Source organism: Podarcis raffonei, chromosome 5 (assembly GCF_027172205.1).
Source record: "Podarcis raffonei isolate rPodRaf1 chromosome 5, rPodRaf1.pri, whole genome shotgun sequence".
Taxonomy (NCBI): domain Eukaryota; kingdom Metazoa; phylum Chordata; class Lepidosauria; order Squamata; family Lacertidae; genus Podarcis; species Podarcis raffonei.
In genome coordinates, this window is record NC_070606.1 from 79,932,020 (window position 1) to 79,946,219 (window position 14,200).

The window sequence follows — 14,200 nt, forward strand, 5'->3', positions numbered from 1 at the left end:
CAGCAGGACTAAGCCGCTTCTGGCGAACCAGAGCAGCACACGGAAACACCGTTTACCTTTCCACTGGAGTGGTACCTATTTATCTATTTGCACTTTGACATGCTTTCAAACTGCTAGGTTGGCAGGAGCAGAGACCGAGCAACAGGAGCTCACCCCATCGTGGGGATACGAACTGCCAACCTTCTGATCGGCAAGTCCTAGGCTCTGTGGTTTAACCCACAGCGCCACCCACATCCCTAATCTCATGCTTAGATTACATTAAAGTCAAGAGCTTTCTTTGGATTGTGCCCTTAGCACGTTTGCAGCTTCTGAAAGGTCATGAAGAAATCTGCATAGTAGGCCTTTATGTAATTCAATGGCAATTCGGATCTCAAGTGGTTTTACCACCCTCTAGTGGGAAATAATCATCTTCATAAAAGGAAACTATTTTATGTGGAGAAGAGATTTATCCTTCTCTGTTGTCCTGGATCAGCAGGATTTCAGGGGGTCATAGCCAAAGAAGCAGTAGTATTTGAATTCTTTTTAAAACAGCAGCTACTCTAAAATTAAATGAGAAAGCCTAGTGGGGAGCAGAGTGGATGGATGGATTCCTCAAGACAGAACCTGAAGACACATAATTGTCAGGAACTGCTCAGTCTCGGTGCAATACCCAAATGTGGTGAACCATTGGATGGCAAGTCTGAGCTTCTCAGTGAAGTTCTTCAGACCATGGGCTGACTCCAAACTAGCCATTGGATTATCCTGGACAGGAAAGACTATTTCTTGCTAAGCTTTACTCAGATAACAAGATCTTCTGGTGTGCTCCAGTATTACTGGTTTACACCTTAGTCCCTTCTTTTGTTTAGTCCTTTGTTGTTGTCTTGGTCTTTGTCCCGGATGTCTAGCATGTCCTTAGTTCTACACTGAATATAACCCTTAGGCTTCAGCCCTGGCTACTGGCTGGTCCCATGGCTCCCAGGCCTCCCTGGATGGCTGCCCATGGCAACAAAGCAGCACTTACTGGAAAATGAGGGAGATCTTGGTCAAGTGGCCAGACGGAAGATTTTTGCAGAATGCCAAGTACACCATTTAGATTGAGTTTCTTTTTTTAAAAAAAGAAGATCTTTATTGCTTTTCATAACACAAAAGGAAAAACACAACAAAAATAAAACAAACCAAAAACACAATACAAAAAGATTTTTTTAAAAAAGATTTCAAAACACAACCTTTCTTTCTTTGACTTGTTTCCTCGACTTCCTCACACCTCCTTCCTTGTATTCCACTTCTATTAGATAAATTCAACAAATCCTTTCCATCTTTCTCTTAAATCTCAATTATGCATAACATAATTTTCATAACCTTGTTTTAACCTTAAAGCTAAAACTTATAAGTACTTAACTTCTGATAACATTTCTGCTAAATCCATGAAGTGTCAATCCTCCGTTTTTCTATCCCTCAAAAGAAATTTTTTGTTAGTTTCATATAAAGCTTAAGCTTAATATATACTTTAGTAAGAACTTTAAATTTCCAATCTTCTTCCCTCAGCTCCCCCCCTGGTTTCGGAAAACTGCCAGTCCTTTCCGTCAATTCCCTATAGTCCTTCAATCTGGAAATCTGATGTCCGAGGCTCTTAAGTCCCCTCCAGGCCCCTTCTGCAGGTTTTCTTCATGTTCCTTAATGCCAAGTAACAGATCCCAGGGAAATTCCATCCTAATATTACGGTCGTATCTTCTGAGCAATCCAGCCAAATTTCCATGGCTAAAGCTAGAGTCATATTTCAAAATGTCTCCAAGTCCAAGAGCCCCCAAACCTTCAGCTCCCTCCGAATGCCAACAGTCTGTAGGTCCCTGTGTAATAAAGTCTTTCCAACTTTCCATCTTCACTCCAGGCCAGGATCCGGTTTTCAGAATCCGAATTTCACCAAATTCAGTCATAGGCATCCTCCATTTGTAGTTCTCAGTTTGCTTCTGTGGGACTAAGGATCTCACTTGTGTTGTGTTTGATTCTAAAACAACAGCTGCTGCCAAAGTAGACTCCTGTACCAAACTAGCACTGGTGCTCATTTCTTGTCTGTAGTTAGGAATTTCCTGTTCCTGTTTGTCAAATTTTTTTGGAATCCTGTCATTCACCTCCTTATGAAGTTCTTCCAGCAAGTAGTTTATCTTAAACAGTGAGTTCACAATTTCTTCAGTGAACAACATTTTGAATGTTTCAAGGTCAGTCTCTGGTTTCTCAGGATCTTATCTTTCCAGCTGGCACTCACTCCTGCAATAGTATCAAAGATCTCCCACTAGAGGGACACAGTCTCCATTTGTATCCATTTAAGTTACTTTCCTCCATCTTAAAAGCAGAAGAGGACGGAAGAAACTTTGTATTTTAACTAACTGTCAAGTCCATTCTCTCAAAAATCTTTTAATGTAATTCTCCGAACGTCAAAGGCAGCCCGTTCCCAGGCTCAGAGCTGCGGTTTAATTTCCTAAAACTTATTAAATTCAAAGTTTCCCCCTACTTCTTCCAAAGAGGGGTTTGCGTTTTAAACAATGAATATTTAAACCTTTATCAAAAACTTTCAAGATTTTAGCTTGTAGGGTCTTTGTTTCGATCTATATACAAAAGCGGAAGGCGGACTTCCTATTTGAGCCTCCCCGCGTAGCTGCCAAATTGATTCTTTCCCTTTTTATGTCCTCCAATTAAAATTAAAGTTCCTTTTGACCCTTTTTCTTTTAAAGTCTTCCAATTTGTTCTACTCACAGGTAGTTGCTTTTGGGATCAAATTGTCCATAGGAAAAAGTCAGCGCTCTCCGGCAACGGCTGTGCGGCTTCACTCCGTGAAAGAAGCAGTCTGTTCGCAGCACCGCACCGCTCACCCTGTCTCGCTCCGGAGCCACGAAAAATTGGGTCTCCCCGCGAGTAGGGGAGGCGCAAATGGTGCCTGCCGAACCCCAAGTTCACAGGCTTCACCCGCCTGTGATTTTTGAGGGGTCCCCGCTTTCGCCGCAGCGCAGGACCCGATCTCACGGAGCTAGTTCCTCAGGAGGTCAGAGGAACTCCACCATTTGCCGATGGCGCCAACCCGGAAGTCCATTTAGATTGAGTTTCATAGAATCATAGAACTAGAAGGGTCCCCGAGGGTCATCTAGTGCAACCCCCTAATCTTGGAGGAAAGATGGGACCTTAATGTAACAAATTAAATAGGTAAATCATGTCTACAAATTGCCTATGGATGAGAAAAATTAGTTCATGTAAAAAAAGAGAGCAAGGTAGCGTTCAACGGTTGGTGTTCAACTAAGATTTCCTCAGAGAAGACCCCTTGAAATGAATGAACCTAACTTACATGGAGGCAATCTCCATCAATTATGTTTTAGCTCAGGATTTATTTCTGAGGAGCATGTACTTCTCTGATTAATATAAAGTAATCATAACAAAATGCTCTCGGAATGTACTATTGTGTTTTAAATTCACTCCTGAATCTATTCAATAGGACGCCTTTCAACCCTGCTGTGGATATTGCTCTGTTTCACTACCAAAAGTGAAGTGACCAGCCCCCGCCACTAGATGGACCTTGGTCTTAAAATAGGTTAAATAGAAATATATTGGGCTCAACCGGTGGCCCCAAAAGGCCCATATAATACTTTGACAACGATGTGCATTCATAATCCATTGAAATTAGAAGCAGACATGGATTTGCCTCCCCCAAGTCATGTTTTGAGGAGAGACTTCAGGAATGCCAGGCGCTTTTCCCAGGGTTCTGTTTTCATGGAATGAAGATCAGTGGAGACAGTGATGCCTACAGAATGTTTGGTTTTATTTACACATATATGGAACCTGAGCATAGGATGGATGGGAGCACAGCATTAACAGATTGTGCTTCTCCATCAGGCATCCAGGGAAACCCCCCTGATACAACTTGGGTTCAGCACATGTCTCTGTCTCCAGGTTCCAGAATCAGCCCAAACTTTCTCACACAACAATTCCCTCCTACACACACACACCACACACTTCGCCTACAATCTATAGCCTAGGATGATGCAACATCCTGCCAGGTGAGGGGGGGGAAACACCCACTCATGAATACTCCATGAAACATGAAAATGGGTCCATTTGCAGAATTGGGAAACAAAATAACATCAGAACCACTTAGAAAGCAGCTATTAGCTGGCAGCAAGTAAGCCACTACCAGCAATAGAAATTATGGCAATTCATAAAAGTTACAAAAGAGGTATGGGCTATAAGCAGTATGGGCTATAAGCAGTCAGCAAGCAAGCAAGCCATAAACAGGCACAGAAAAGCCACAAAAGAGACATCCACCTACCAGCAGAAGAAATTACAGCAATCCATAAGTTACAAAAGAGGTGTACACTTACCACCAATGTCCATGTCCACCTTGAAATTAATGTTGTGAGTGTGAATGTCTCCCAGTGCCCACTCTTCAACTCTGTTTCCAAATTCCAAGGCATCGCCAAAGTAAAAAGCAGATTGAATGTACCCACTTGCATGGATACTAACTTCAACAGCTCCATTTTGATGAAATTTAAAATCCCAAACATAATCATAATTAGCAACTGAAGATATGGACCTAAAGACCAGAACGGAATCCACCAACCCTCCATAAAATGGAGGCTCTGAGCGGTCATAATGTCTTCTCACAGGGACCTCAGCATTCTGCTCAAAGATGCAGATAGAGTTTTTGCGAGTGACAGGCAACGAGGAATCAAGAAAATAGTGCCTGTCCAAATAGGTAGCTAAGTAAGGACAATCCACACCTTGGGTGAGAGTGGAGCCACTTGAACCAATGCCAAAGCTTAGGTCCATGTATCTGGTCAGCATTGACGCTGGATTGTTGGAGCCATAGATGGAACCTCCCTCTTGCAAGCTTAACTCATAAACTATCCTTTCACCCTTAAACCTGACATCAAAGATCCGTGGCCCCCTATTAGCATCTATGCCAAAGGCAAAACTCCAGGACATGAAGAAAACTTGGTTATTCCAGATGCGGTAGCGGGGACCACGAGGTTCATACTGCAAGGGGCCTAGTCTCTGGTATGGAACCCTCTGCTTCAATGAGGAATATCCTCCGTCAGAAGGAGCCTTTTTGACCTTGGCTATTTTAACATGTCCAGTAATGAACTGCCTCTCAATATCGTCCATGTCTTCAAAGTACTGTCCATTATAGAAGACTTTTAACACCTTCCAGTGAGAAATGTTGAGGCTGCTAAGATCAACCTGGATGTCAAAGCCAAATGGATGCAGATAACTGCCAGGCACATTCTGGAAATGAGCAACCCAGATTCTCCGGTCTCCTGATTTTAATCCGGGTGGCAATCCATGGTAGTATGCGAAATTGCTTCCATTGTAATAAAGTACTTTCTGCATAAAGTTTGGAGCCTTGGGGTATTCCTTGTTCTTCAGGAAAGTACGGATTTCCTTGAACTCATTATTTAGGAGAAATCTTTTGGAGTAAGGCAACTTCCCTCCATACTTCTGCACTGTGACATCTTGGTGGTACATTGGATTTGGAAGAGGACCTACCACAAACTCTGTGACATTTGGGTCCTGCTGGTTTCCAAAATGGAGTATAGCCAGAGCTTGTCGTGCAGGCCTGCTCCCTTGGTGGTCCAGGAATTGCAGCACTTCAGCTTTGGGAGGAAGCTGAAGGGTGATAGAAAAAATGCAGCTGTCCGATGGCTTGGCTTGAGGAGGTTCTACCAATGGCACCCCCAGGTTGTACTGCAGGTAGATCTTCACTTGCATGATCTCTTCCAGAGTTAAATCAGCAAATACCTGGCTGTAGATTCCATGGCCTCCTTCCTCCAGTCCCATCTCCTGAAGATGGCTGTCACAAAGCATGGGCTTCCCTCCTCTGCTCTGGAAAGCCCAGACCAAGATGAATATGGTGGCTGTGCATAGGGCTAGGAGAAGGTAAGCCAATTTGAAGTTCATGTTCAGCAACACTGTAAGCAGGTTCCTGGAGTTGTTGTTTTTATAAATAAGTAAAAAAAAACCCTGAATTTCGAAGAAAGTCGGGGGAAAGACCAGCTCTGCCAGTGAGTTTCAAAACTGTGTGGTTTTCTTCATCTATGCAAACACCACCTAATGTGATGCATCTCCAAAGTCTTTCACAGAGCAAAGGAATGATGTACACATTCACACCTTAATTAGCTTATCTGTCAAGTCTGAACACCTTTCTCGTAATTGGATTAGACACAGCCTACACAAGCAGTTGAAACATAATCTGCCATTAAGCAATTGTCTTTGTTCAGAAGCAGCAAAAAAAAAAAATGTTTAGAGGAGGAAGATGTGGGGAATATATTTGAAAACAGGATCAAATGTGAGAGCCAACTGATCCGCATGTGCCTGATTCTTGAAGTTGACGCATCCCTGAATTCTACTGAATTTTCTACAGAAGGCTAATACTGAAGTCCAAATCTTCAGGACTGCTGACAAAGACTGGAGGTGGTTAGGATAAGGTTACCAGACGTCCCCGTTTCCCGGGGACAGTCCCTGGATTTACAAATCAGTCCCCTGACAAAATCCTATCATTCCAACTGAAGTTGAAAAGTGCCCCTGGATTCATTGGGGGGAAAAACTGGTAACCTTATGTTAGGAGGGAGTGGAGCTGCCTCTCCGATAATGAAGAGCTTTGCCAATAGAAGATGCTCATTAATGATCCATCCGCATAGAGCTCCAGTATCCAGTGTTAAGGTTGAAAGTTGACATTGTGCGAGCAAGGCAAGATGACGATGGCCTTGGATCTACTGGATTCAAGACCTCTCCATTCACCAGAGAGGCCCACAATTATGCATGCTCTCTACACCTGCCTTGTGCACTCTCAAAGCACTATTACACCACTTTAACAGTCATGGAGAATCCTGTAAATGTGCTGGGAATTGTAGCTCTGTGAGGTCAGCAGCCTTAACAAGCTACAGTTCCTATGATTCTCTATGACTGGTATTCTACATCTCAGTACTATTCCATAGGATCAAAACCACCGTTGATTCAATAGAAGAGTTATCCTGCTTATATATTCACTCAACCACTAAAGAGCATGGGAAGTGTACATTATAGCACCTGCCTCAACCTCCATATCATGCAAATGCGTTATGGCATTTCACGTTGTTGTATCGGCTTACAAATTAATTTCCATTGCACTTGGTTTTTCATCCCCAGTCCCATTCTTCTGTAGACTGGAGAAAACACTAAAGCTGACTCTCTGCTTTCCTTATATGCTGACTATTTGGATCAGAGAGAATGTCATGTGTTGGGAGAAAAAGGCTATGCCTAGTGGGGAATAGAAGATTGATAGATCGTAGAGAGAGAGGCAGGAGACTGCAAGCATCAGGTGACACAAAACCATAGTCATCAAGAGTCCCTCACTTGTGAGTAATCCTGCACAGCACTGGCCTTAAATTAATCAGCGACTGAATTTATCAGCATAATTTCTGAGAAAGGCAGAGCAAGTTTGATGTTTTGGTAATTCTTGAATAGTTACCTGGCTGGTTTTGCTTGTGCCCTGCAGCTTAAAACAAGCTTTGCAGGTTGCCAGAATTCAGAGCTGAGAATTGAAAAGTATCCAGCTTACTTAATCCTGACATATTACAGAGTGAGATTCACTTAACAAGCCCCATCAGAGTTATGGCCAGCTCAAGACATTTTGCTGCCTGAGGTGAAGGGCAAGATGGCAGCTTCCCCCAAGTTTGATTGGCAGTTGAATTTTACTCCAATATAGGGGAAAGGAACGTATCTTCCACTGCACTCAAGGGCATAGGGGGTATGTTGTTGTTTAGTCATTTAGTCGTGTCCGACTCTTTGTGACCCCATGGACCAGAGCACGCCAGGCACTCCTGTCTTCCACTGCCTCCCGCAGTTTGGACAGACTCACGTTTGTAGCTTCGAGAACACTGTCCAACCATCTCATCCTCTGTCGTCCCCTTCTCCTTGTGCCCTCCATCTTTTCCAGCATCAGGGTCTTTTCCAAGGGGTCTTCTCTTCTCATGAGGTGGCCAAAGTATTGGAGCCTCAGCTTCAGGATCTGTCCTTCCAGTGAGCATTCAGGCCTGATTTCCTTAAGAATGGATAGGGGGTATAGGTAAAGGTAAAGGGACCCCTGGCCATTAGGTACAGTCGTGACCGACTCTGGGGTTGCGGCGCTCATCTCACTTTATTGGCCGAGGGAGCCGACGTACAGCTTCCGGGTCATGTGACCGGCATGACTAAGCCACTTCTGGCGAACCAGAGCAGCGCACGGAAACGCTGTTTACTTTCTCGCCGGAGTGATACCTATTTATCTACTTACACTTGACATGCTTTCGAACTGCTAGGTTGGCAGGAGCAGGGACCGAGCAATGGGAGCTCACCCCATTGCGGTGATTCAAACCGCCGACCTTCTGATCGGCAGGTCCTAGGCTCTGTGGTTTAACCCACAGAGCCACCCACGTCCCTTATAGAGGGTATAGGGCAGACCAAATGTCACTCACAACTCTTTCCCTGCCTCTCAGCATCTACTGCCTGAAGCAGCTGTCTCACTCTGCCACATCATAGGGCCAGCCTTGGTCAGTGGAAGCCCTGTGTAAGGACTTGCATTTGCACAATAGGGCTTTCCTCTCCCATCTCCTACCACCATCCTGCAAAAGTGACAACGGGGAACCCCCAGAGCAGCACAATGGGGAAGGAGAAGAGGGGTTGTTCTGTCTGGCAACCTGAAAAGCTTGCACTGACTGAATATTCAAAATAGCATGACACTGATTTCCTCCTTCTGACTCTTAGTGTAGCATTACCTCCAGGGGGCAGAGGAAGACCGAGACAAGAAGAGCAAAGTATAAGTTGGCTTAACTTAGGCTGCATACACACTGTACATTTAAAGCACGTATCTCCCAAAGAATCCTGGGAACTGTAGTTTACCCACCATTACTTCAATTCCCAGCACCGGTATGCTTTAAATGTATGGTGCATATGCAACATTACAATTCCCATGCTTTTCAGTACATGAGAGAATTTGTAGATGCTTTAAGTGACAAGCACTATAGCACAGCTTAGAGGGCAATTCACAGAAAAGCTGCTTACATTCAGTTATTCCTATGGCGATCAGATCATCCTTAGTTCTCGTTTTAATGGAGACAGCGCTTTCATGCTCACATTTCATTGCATTCGATAGCTATCTTTGAACTGTGCCCTTGGTACATTCACAGCTTCTGGAAAGTCGTGTAGAAACGGCTTTGCATGGCGGGGAACATAAGATTGGGAGATCGTAGAGAGTGTGGCAGGAGATGGCAGGCATGCATCAGGTGACCCATAATGCAAGTCAGCAAGAAATCTGCATTTGTGAGTAAACCTGCACAACACTGGCCTTGACTGAATCACTTAATAAATCAATTAACTAATGCAAAGGTAACTGTTCGCTACACAATTAAAAGGAATTGTGGGTTCCCACTCCTCCAGCAGAAGCTTTTTGGAGGAGATGTCTGGCACTGCAGCAGAGAGGGTGAGATGGGAAACTTTGGATGCTAGAGAAAGGGGGCTAAAGGAGAAGGAGGAGTTTGGATTTGATATCCCGCTTTACCACTACCCGAAGGAGTCTCAAAGTGGCTAACATTCTCCTTTCCCTTCCTCCCCCACAACAAACACTCTGTGAGGTGAGTGAGGCTGAGAGACCCAGCAGTTGCATGTGGAGGAGAGGGAATCGAACCCGGTTCACCAGATTACGAGTCCACCGCTCTTAACCACTACACCACACTGACCTGACAACCAAGGAGAACTGCAAAGGTGGATTTTTCTCTTTTTTAGCCATTGCCACTTACAGCCTAACTACACATGGCACAAAATTCATAATACGCAGCATTATGTACAGGTTTGTTTTTTTTATAAAAATGAACTAATACCAAGTGGGAGGGCCCAGTTAGTATTAGGACTGCAGTCCACAGGTAAGGTATGTTTAATTCTGCTAAGCTGACATCCTATCCTGCATGAAATTACCCATGTAGGGTGGAAATCCTTGGCACCAATGGGATCTTCCCCACCCCACCCCCGGTGAATTTCTGAGCAGGGGTGATTTTCATGGGAACAAAACAGCATTGGGAGTGCTGCAGTACTGCCTAAAAATCAGGTTTGCTTGCCCCTGGAACCTGCTAAAGATGCAGCACACTTGGATTTAATTTTAATGTATGATGCTTTGATTCAGTGTTCCTCAAAGGGTGCCTCCAGACTGCCAGTATGAAAGATTCAAGCACATACTGGAACTTCAGGTTTGTGCAATTAAAGTGGATCAAAGGCAGCTGGTGCAACAAACCCACTGGTTTTTGGTTTTTTTTAGATGAGATTTTGTGGTTAGGAAAGGCATTGGATTGTGTGGGATGAATGAATGGGTAATGGGAAGTTGCACAAGGAACCCACAGGTAGGGTTGAATCCTGAAAAGACAGAAGTACTGTCCTTGGGGAACAGGGGGCAAGCTGGTGTGGGAGACTCCCTGGTCCTCAATGGGGTAACTATGCCTCTGAAGGACCAGGTGCACAGCCTGGGAGTCATTTTGGACTCACAGGTGTCCATGGAGGCGCAGGTCAATTCTGTGTCCAGGGCAGCTGTTTATCAGCTCCATCTGGTACGCAGGCTGAGACCCTACCTGCCCATGGACTGTCTTGCCAGAGTGGTGCATGCTCTGGTTATCTCCCACTTAGACTGCTGCAATGCACTGGTAGAAGAATGGGAGTGTGGAGGGAGCAGACTGCCCCTGGCACCACTATTCCAGTAGGGAGCCATTGCAGCGCCCCCCCCCCAGACACGCACCGTGGACCCCCCATGCAAGCCGGGTGCCATGACCCCACAGCAGGGCGTCACACCCCCAGAATGTGCGTCACGCCCTTGCGGGCGGCATACCACGCCCTGGGATGCACGTCACACCCCCCCTGTGGGCGCCAGCCACGCCCCTGCCTGCTCTCCACCCCCAGTAGTGGAGCATGCATCTTCGCCACTGCTGCAATGCACTCTACATGGAGCTGAAGGTGACCCAGAAACTACAACTAATCCAGAATGCTGCAGCTAAGACTGGTGACTGGGAGTGACCACTGAGACCACATAACACTGGTCCTGAAAGACCTACATTGACTCACAGTACGTTTCCGGGCACAATTCAAAGTGTTGGTGCTGACCTTTAAAGCCCTAAACGTCCTTGGTCCAGTACACCTGAAGGAACGTCTCCACCCCCATCATTCAGCCCGGACACTGAGGTCCAGTGCTGAGGGCCTTCTGGTGCTTCCCTCACTGCGAAAAGCGAAGTTACAGAGAACCAGGCAGAGGGCCTTCTCGGTAGTAGTGCCCACCTGTGGAATGCCCTCCCACCAGACGTCAAAGAAATAAACAACTATTTGACTTTTAGAAGACATCTGAAGGCAGCCCTATTTAGGGAAGTTTTTAATGTTTGATCTTTTACTGTGTTTTTAATATCCTGTTGGAAGCCGCCCAGAGTGGGTGGGGAAACCCAGCCAGATGGGTGGGGTATAAATAAATTATTATTATTATTATTATTATTATTATTATTATTATTATTATTAAGTCAGGATGGACTTTTGTTGCTGTATATATGCCCAGCAAACAAATGAAAATAATGCTCAATGAAGACCAGCTATAATCTAACCTCCAGCTAAACTTTATGCAGGCAAATTAGGATGAGTGTTCAATAAACAGGTCATCTGGAGCAGCCCAAAGTGGAGCCCAATGAGCTCACATGCACAAAAGACAATCAGCTATATTGTCCCTAGTATATATACATAATCTATACATTCCGCTCCCTTATGCTACTTGGTTACCTGGAAAAATATTAATGATGAGTTCCAGTATGGATGCCAAGAGAAATGTCAGGAACTTTTGTGGGATGTGGGGTTGCACAGCGAAAGCTGGCAGGTTTATGCAACATTAGGGTGCAAGCTGCAAGCTGGTCTTAGCCACAGGACAGCCCAAACTCTATGTCTGTGGTAGTGACTTTCAGGTGTTGGAGAGGAGGAACATCTCACATTTTCTGCAAACTGTCCATCACTGAGCCCTGAGCGATTGCTTATGTGTGTTTTCTGGTGCTTTTCATAGACAGAGTGGCATGGAAATAAAGAAACCTCTGGTAAGCCATTCATGAAAACTGTAACAAGGAGAACATGTAAGAGCTACAGACACAGAATCATGCCACTTCTAGCTCTCATAAAGCTAAAATAAAAGGCAGCCCTTTGTCAAATACTTAAAGGCGAATATAACAAAAAGCTCCATGAAATCTAACAAAATAATCACAGAAACAGGGGTCCCTGGGCAGAAACAGGGGTGCAAAATAACACCAGAACCTGAGTAAAAAGCAGCAATTAGCTGTTAGCAAGCGAGCACAGAAAATTCACAGAAGAGGCATCCACTTACCACCAATGTCCATATCCACCTTGAAATTAATGTTGTGAGTGTGAATAGCTCCCTGGGTCCACTCTTGCACCCTGTTACCAAATTCCAAGGCATCGCCAAAGTAAAAAGCAGATTGAATGTACCCACTGGCATGGACCCTGACACCGATAGCTCCATTTTGGTGAAAAATAAAATCAAAAACATAATCATAATTATTTACTGCAGTTACGGACCTAAAGACCAGAACGGAATCCACCAACCCTCCATAAAATACACCTTCTGAGTTGTCGTAATGTCGTCGCACAGGGACCTCAGCATTCTGCTCAAAGATGCAGATAGAGCCTTTGCGAGTGACAGGCAACGAGGAATCAAGAAAAAAGTTCCTGTCCAAATAGGTAGCCAGGTAAGGACAATCCACACCTTGGGTGAGAGTGTAGAGACACGTGCACCAATGCCAAAGCTAACATCCATGTATCTGGTTTGCATGGGTGCTGGATTGTTGGAGCCATAGATGGCAGATGCATCTTGCAAGCTTAACTCATAAACTATCCTCTCACCCTTAAACCTAACATCAAATATCTGTGGCCCCCTATTAGCATCTATGCCAAAGGCAAAACTCCAGGACATGAAGAAAACTTGGTTATTCCAGATGCGGTAGCGGGGACCACGAGGTTCATACTGCAAGGGGCCTAGTCTCTGGTGTGGAACCCTCTGCTTCAATGAGGAATATCCTCCGTCAGAAGGAGCCTTTTTGACCTTGGCTACTTTAACATGTCCCGTAATGAACTGTCTCTCAATATCTTCCATGTCCTCAAAGTACTGTCCATTATAGAAGACTTTTAGCACCTTCCAATGAGAAACATCTAGGCTACAAATATCCACATGGACTTCAAATCCTACTGGATGCAGATAACTACCAGGGACATTCTGGAAATGAGCAACCCAGATTTTCCGGTCTCCTGATTTTAGTCCAGGTGGTATTCCGTAGGAGTATCCGAAATTGCTTCCATTGTAATAAATCACTTTCTGCATAAAGCTTGGAGCCTTGGGGTATTCCCTATTCTTCAAGAAAGTATGGATCTCTCTCAGCTCATTCTCCAAAAAAAACCTTCTGTAGTAAGGCAACTTCCCTCCATACTTCTGCACTGTGACATCTTGGTGGTACATTGGATTTGGAAGAGGACCAACCACAAACTCTGTGACATTTGGATCCTGCTGGTTTCCAAAATGGAGCACAGCCAGAGCTTGCCGTGCAGGCCGGCTCCCTTGGTGGTCCAGGAATTGCAACACTTCGGCTTTGGGAGGAAGCTGAAGGGTGATAGAAAAAATGCAGTTGTCCGATGGCTTGGCTTGAGGAGGTTCTACCAATGGCACCCCCAGGTTGTACTGCAGGTAGATCTTCACTTGCATGATCTCTTCCGGAGTCAAATCAGCAAATACCTGGCTGTAGATTCCATGGCTTCGTTCCTCCTGTCCCATCTCCTGAAGATGGCTGTCACAAAGTATGGGCTTCCCTCCTCTGTTTTGGAAAGCCCAGACCAAGATGAATATGATGGCTGTGCATAGAGCTAGAAGAAGATAAGCCAATTTCAAGTTCATGTTCAGCAACGCTGTAAGCAGGTTCCAGGGATTTCACAAAGCAGCCTGTCGAATGTAGATTGAAATAGCAAACTGAAATAGCAGAATTCCACATGAGGGCAAAACCAAAGTTGAAAGAAACTCAGGGAAGGAACTTGTTATGCAAGGGAGTTTCAGAACTGAATGCTGATCTTGCTCTAAGCAAGCAAGCACCACCCATACCATGGATCTCAAAGGTCTTGTGTAGTAGAAAGCAAGACCTTAATACCTTGATAATCG

The 14,200-nt window shown here is 44.9% G+C and overlaps 1 protein-coding gene and 1 pseudogene across 1 annotated transcript; both read right to left on the bottom strand.

Moving 5' to 3' along the window:
* Positions 1–4,320: 4,320 nt before the first annotated feature.
* On the bottom strand, positions 4,321–5,919 carry LOC128413467 (membrane primary amine oxidase-like). The gene has a single exon (XM_053387470.1). It carries the CDS (start codon positions 5,917–5,919, stop codon positions 4,321–4,323), a length of 1,599 nt encoding a protein of 532 aa, XP_053243445.1.
* Positions 5,920–12,341: 6,422 nt separating this feature from the next.
* LOC128413468 (primary amine oxidase, lung isozyme-like) lies at positions 12,342–13,906 on the bottom strand (annotated as a pseudogene).
* Positions 13,907–14,200: the final 294 nt, after the last annotated feature.

Coding starts and splice junctions, on each gene's coding strand:
- LOC128413467 (XM_053387470.1), bottom strand. CDS start 5,919: ATGAACTTCAAATTGGCTTACCTTCTCCTAGCCCTATGCACAGCCACC.